We start from the raw sequence: 6,217 nt of genomic DNA, 5'->3' as shown, positions 1-6,217 counted from the left end.
TGGTAAGCTATCCTGAAATAAAGTAGTATACAGTAGAACTTGATTGTCAACTTAAAAACATTTGTAGGCCACAACATGTTACTTTTTGGTATTTAAATGTAACATATTTTTTGTATTTGCCTGTTCAACAACAAACTTAACATGCAACATGTTTATGATTTGAACAAAGTGATCAAAGTGATCAAATCATGCACAGAGACAGGGATCTGTAAAAACCTCTAGTAAAAGTAAAGCGTATAGATTTTCTCATTCTTTGGAGAGTCAATTGTTTTCCATTTTTGTTGATCTTAAAAAAAGACCAGAGGATATCTTTCTTTTCTCTCTCTCTCTCTTTTTTTAAACCCTCACAGTATTGAGACAATTTTATGAATGAAATCCTGGTCTTCTTTTGAGGAAAAGGTTGTATTTATTATAAAATTAAAATGAAACAAAAATGATGATTACTAAAACACAACTTATCATGTTTGGTGGGTTTTCTGGAGGACCAAATTACAGACGGGAAAAGCAGCAAGATGAATAACAGGGATTTAATGATAACAAACCGCAAACTTTCAATTAGGCACTGTTCTATAGGTATTCAAAAATTGTAAATAACATATTGTGTTCTTCGCTTTATTTGTAAGTTGTGTGTTTAGTAAAATAAATAATTAAATACAAAATTGACATTAAATACAATTTGTCCTCTGGGGGTCTGAAGACTCCATTATTTTTTTTTTCTTCATACCCTTTTCTCACGTTATTATTCTCGTTTTGAAACCTTTTTTTCTTTCTTTAAAGGATTGGGGGGATAATGGCCAATTCTATGAGTAGTTTATTTAACATATTGCTGCATTTATTTTAATCTCGGTATAGTTAACGCAGCATCAGTGGATAACTGGCCCTGGAGCTCCATCTGCTGGACACAAAGTGAATCCAGAAAAGGTTTAAAATATACAGTGTATATATATATATATATATATATATATATATATATATATATATATATATATATATATATATATATATATATATATATATAAACTGATTAATTCAAGATTAATTCAAGATTTTTGAATTAATCTCCATCATCTTATTTCAAAAACAGGATAGCTAATAATCTTGTTTTAGGGGTAAAAATACTCATTCCATTGGCAAATAGTCTTATTTAGCTGCTCAAATCAAGGAAAACAATTTTACTCACTTTTAGATCCCTTTTTGCAGTGCAGTTCAATTTCAAGATAAAGTGAACATTTAATCCCTTGTTATAGCCCTCATTGCCATTTTAACCGAGCAGAATAGTCCAACAGTGATATACCGCGGAAACCAGCCGGAAATGCACACCTGAACTCCTCTACAGGACCCAGGAACTTCACCTTGGTCTGTTTCAGCCACGTCAGGAAGCTCTTCAGATCAGCGCTGCAGAAAAACCTGTTCTTGGACAGATCTAGGAAGCTGAGCGAGCGGAAAGCAGCCGGGTCCGGGGAAGCCAGGAAGTTGTTGGAGAGGTTGAGGGATTCCAGACGTTTGGGCAACACGTCGGGTTGGAGATACGTCAGGGCGTTGGATGAGAGGTCCATCGTCAGCACTGAGGCGAGCCCCTTAAAGACGCCCCCAGGAAGGGAACTCAAACCGTTGGAGCTCAAGTTGAGGCTGGTCACGTTTCCAAAGTAGCTGAACAGATCCAGGCAATTGCCCTGAGCCCAGATAGACTGCAAAGAGCTGCCATGAAGATCCAGAACGTTAACGTTAGCTGGAGCAACACGCCTACGAAGCGTGCACCACTTGATCGTGTTGCCCCCATAAAAAAGAAGCTTGAGGCGTTTCATCTGATGGGAAACGGTGTGAACGTCCCCCAGGTCTGTAAATCTGTTGTTTTGAACGTTCAGAGAGGAGACGTTACGGGCAAACTGAGGGATGGTGTTCACCGATGAGGAAGTCAGCTTGTTGTTTTTGAGATTAAGGACGTCTAGATTTGGTAAAGACGAGGGAAAGCCTAATCCCTGCAAGGAGTTGTCGGTCAAATCCAGGAATTTCAGGTTTGGGAGTCCAGTAAATGAGTCGTAACCCAAAACGCCGACATGATTGAAAGACAAATCTAAAATTTCCAGGTTTGTCAGGCAGGCAAAGGTGTGGGAATAGATTTCCCCGAGCAGATTGTGTGACAGGTTGAGCATTTTCAAATTACCCTGAAGACCTTCGAAGGCATTTCTATGTATCTGATTCACTTCATTTTGAGAAAGATCTATAGTTTTGAGATCTGCCAGTGGACTGAAAACTCCACGACTCAGTGCAAATATTCTGTTCTTGGACAAATCCAAGGAGAGGACTGAACTGTTTTTCAGGCCTTCAAAGTGGTGGAGGTCTGGATCTGGGAGATTGTTGAATGAGAATCCTTTCCCTATGTGTCCAGAGACTTTAAGGTGAGATATGTTCGTCCCCTCGATGGCTCTGAAAAACAGATTTAACTTATCCAGACTGAGTCCGCTGTAGGACAAGTCGAGAGTCTCGAACGACATTCCTCTGAAGGGATTCCCACATTTCTGCCAGTCAAAACTGTCTTTCGACATGTTCCTCAGGTAGACACTATTAAGGCTGAAACGTGTGAAGTGTTTTCCCTTGAAGCCAACAAGGTCAGACTCACAGATTTCATCGATTTGGTTCAGATCCAGTTTCAGGTTGGTGAAATCAGTCATGTTCGCGAAGAACGCCGAAGGCCAGAGTCTCTTAATCTGGTTCCCGAACAGATCCAGAGTCTGCAGAGACGCAAGTGGTTCCAGATAACGCTCCGTCAGAACGGACTCGTTAAGCGAACAGTAATCCAAGTGGAGACGCTGGAGACTGGACAATCCGGCAAAGGCCAGCGGTTCCAGCTGGAGACCGGGGTTTGACCCGAGCACCAGCGTCCTGAGGCGGGTTTGTCCGCTGAAGGCGTTGTTCCGGATCACGAGTGGCACCTTCTGCTGCCCGAGGTCCAGCACCCGCAGGTTCTCCAGGCCGTACAGCGAGGTGGCGTTGATCTCACTGATCCGATTGTTCTCCAGGAACAAGTGGGTGACGTAGGGGGGAAGAGGCGGAACCGAGCGCAGGTTTCTAAACCCACAGTGGGCGATGGAGCCTGTGATGAGGCATGACGGGAAGCAGCCTGGCATCTGTGAATTTAAATGAGAAAAGTCACAGATTTTGGTAATTAACCCTAAAACTTACATTGATTCATTACATTTAAAGCAGTTATTTGTGTTAATTTTGTAGATTATTGATTACAGCAAATGAAAGTCCAACTTATTTGCACTAAGTGTTTAAACACTAAGTGTTTAGGGGTAGGAGTTTATAAGTTCTCACTTCTTCCTACCCCATTTTGAGCATATGTTAACTGAAACAAAAATCTGTGTTTTCTCTTCTTTCTTATGCACTTCTTGTTACTGTGCACTATTTTATTTTTATATTTGTATCATGTTCATGTTCGAATAAATTTCATTTCATTTCAAAAAAAATATTTTTTCCCCCTGAGAATTAGAATAGACCATAAGACCAATAGAAAATTTGTTTTTGATACAGACAAATATATCTGTCTACTGTACAGCTGCGGCCCTCAAACTGGGGTCCCTGGACCCCCAGGGGTCCACGAACCACGTGAAACACTTGTTGTTGGGCCTGAGGAGCCACTGCAGAGGATGCGTCGGGGTTGAGTTAAATCAACACAATGCATATATATATATATATATATATATATATATATATATATATATATATATATATATATATATATATATATATATATATATATATATATATATATATATATATAGTTAACTCCGTCCACTTCATCTTGTAAGGTAAAAACCAAATCAGCTAAAATTTGGAAGTATGACAACAGCTACATTGAGTTTGGCTTTATCGAGAATAAGGATATATTCACCACAAATCTCTAATATTAGGCGTATTTATATATATTTGTAAAAATATACATATTTTCTAATGTATTTAACAGTACAAAAGGCTTTTTTTTGATAATACTATCAGCATGAGGAATCTAAAGGGGTCCTTGGAACCCCTGCTGTGCAGCACATGCAGTTGACACCTAGACTCGTCTCCTTTTGCATGAATGCATTTGTGCGATATGGCTTGGAGTCGATCAGCTTGGGGCTTTGCTGATGTGTTAAGGGAGCCCAGGTTGCTTTAATAGCATCCTTCAGCTTGTCTCCATCACTGTACTCTCATGTTCCTCTTAATTATAGACTATCTAGATCAGGGGTGTCAAACTCATTTTCATATCGGCCCACTTTGGCATCATGAAGTCATTAAAAGGACCCGTTGCACCTGCAGAGATGATACTTTTGATTTTATGATTTCATTTCAGTTCACATAAAACTAAAGAATTTCTTGGCAACATAAAATTAGCACCCCTAGGCCCAGTTTATACAGTTTATCTGCAAAAAAGAAGTTGATATTGGGGTGAGATACACTTTAAACCTTCATCATTCTGCATCACTTTTTCTCTTTTTGGACATTTCTGGGTTGTTTTAATGTACTGACATCTAGTGGCAGGATGCTTTTACTACACAGTTAAAAAAAAATCAATGTTCACTACAGATGGAACAGTTTTAGCCACTTTATACACTTTAAAACAATATATACCTCACATGATAATCCTTTTTTTAGATAAATTGTCTTGACGGGCCTTGAGTTTGACACCTGTGGTCTAGATCAAGCAAGTTTTCTGGACAATTGAACACTATGAAGTGCTGGAAAATGTTTTAGATTTCTTACGTTCCCTTTTTTTTTTTTACACATTTTTTCTTTTCACAAAATTTTCCATTCATGTAATCCAGCACCCTAGGAAAACCTTCTTCGGGTGCCGGTGACTGTCAGCTAAACAACTGAGCACAGAGCAGTCGCCACATGACTGTGTAACCCACAACATTGCCTAAAAATAGAATTTCTGTATCAAAAATCAGTTTTTAGATTTTTGCTTCATATAACTTTGCTTGAGTTCCCTTTAAAAAATGCAAAATACAGATTTCTATGTGTTAATTTCAGGCTAACTAATAATACAGATGAAACAAAAGTTATTAGCCCAAACCAACAAACCAAAAACGTAAAAAAAAATAAACTTCCACCTTTATCTTACGTATTTTAAACATACCAAACAACATTAGTGCTCTGCGAAACTTAAATTGTTCATTATATGTGTCCATACCTGCATAAAAACACCAACCACGACCATCTGAAGGCAAAGTGTCCACATCTGTATATCGCTTCTTCTCTTAGATTAAAGAAATCTCTCCACAAAGCTCTCTGTTTGCTGCAGAGGCTCCGGCTGAGCAGGCTTTTTATCTGTGATTGTTTACGTCAGTATTCCTCTTGAGCAGGATTTCCCCTTTTCGCAGTGTCCAGGTTTACAAGAGGCAGGGAAGTTCCTCTGCATGTTTACGGTCCTCTGCTGGTTTGCACAGTTAGGGCAACATGGTGCATTGCACAACTGTCTGTTCTCAGAAAATGTCCTTTTTTGCAAAGTTTTGGTTGTGGAAAAGGGAAACGGTTGAAAACACATCATGTCCTCTCTGATTTTGAGACTAGATGTTCTGAACTGTTTGGCACCAGGACATTAGAAAAATAGGAATCGTTGACCCTTTGCCTCAACTGACAGCGGAAATATATCATGAAAATATATAAAGGTATAGTGTGACAAAAAATGGGAAGTCAAAGTTAGTCCCTGATGAAAATGAAAACATACAGTTGTTATAGTTTTGAGCAACATGTATAAAAACTACTGTGACGGACTGGTGACCTGGCCAGGGTGTACCCTGCCTCTTGCTCAATGGCCACTAAATAGATGGATGCATGCATGAAACTACAACATTGTGAAAATAAATACATTTATGACCAGCCTTATTGTTTTGCAGATTACCTGTGAAGATTCAGAAATGGACTAGATATTTTTAGATATGCAGTACCGTGCAAAAACCCTTAAGTCTTTCTTTATTTTCTGAAGATCCAGACATTGCTAGAGTTTTTCAGTTTCATCACAAGGTCTTGTTTCCTGGGTGTTCTTTAAAGTTTTCTCTGGATTTTAACTACAAATATGCTCATAAATTTAATGGTACTAACGTGTGCAGCACATCTGCTTTTACAGTTTTTTTTTACTCCTCTACTATTTGTTTTAGGCACACACTGCACAATTTGTACATTATGACAATGATATGTACATTTCTATTCCTCATTCACACTGGAGTTTCCT

At 38.7% G+C, this 6,217-nt stretch overlaps 1 protein-coding gene across 1 annotated transcript; it reads right to left on the bottom strand.

The window, feature by feature from the left end:
• Positions 1-1,184: 1,184 nt before the first annotated feature.
• Positions 1,185-5,382, bottom strand: LOC105935437 (toll-like receptor 5). The gene is made up of 2 exons (XM_012875815.3): positions 5,177-5,382; positions 1,185-3,128 (listed from the first exon to the last, which is right to left on the bottom strand). Exons 1-2 carry the CDS (start codon positions 5,222-5,224, stop codon positions 1,251-1,253), a joined length of 1,926 nt encoding a protein of 641 aa, XP_012731269.2. The 5' UTR covers positions 5,225-5,382; the 3' UTR covers positions 1,185-1,250.
• Between the last annotated feature and the right edge of the window lie 835 nt (positions 5,383-6,217).

This window comes from Fundulus heteroclitus, chromosome 15 (genome assembly GCF_011125445.2).
Source record: "Fundulus heteroclitus isolate FHET01 chromosome 15, MU-UCD_Fhet_4.1, whole genome shotgun sequence".
NCBI lineage: Eukaryota > Metazoa > Chordata > Actinopteri > Cyprinodontiformes > Fundulidae > Fundulus > Fundulus heteroclitus.
Note: the sequence above shows the minus strand (reverse complement) of the source record. Positions and strands in the feature narration are given on the sequence as shown.

Coding starts and splice junctions, on each gene's coding strand:
- LOC105935437 (XM_012875815.3), bottom strand. CDS start 5,224: ATGTGGACACTTTGCCTTCAGATGGTCGTGGTTGGTGTTTTTATGCAG. Junction 3,129..5,176: donor TGGTTGGTGTTTTTATGCAG/GTATGGACACAT, acceptor TTAAATTCACAG/ATGCCAGGCTGCTTCCCGTC.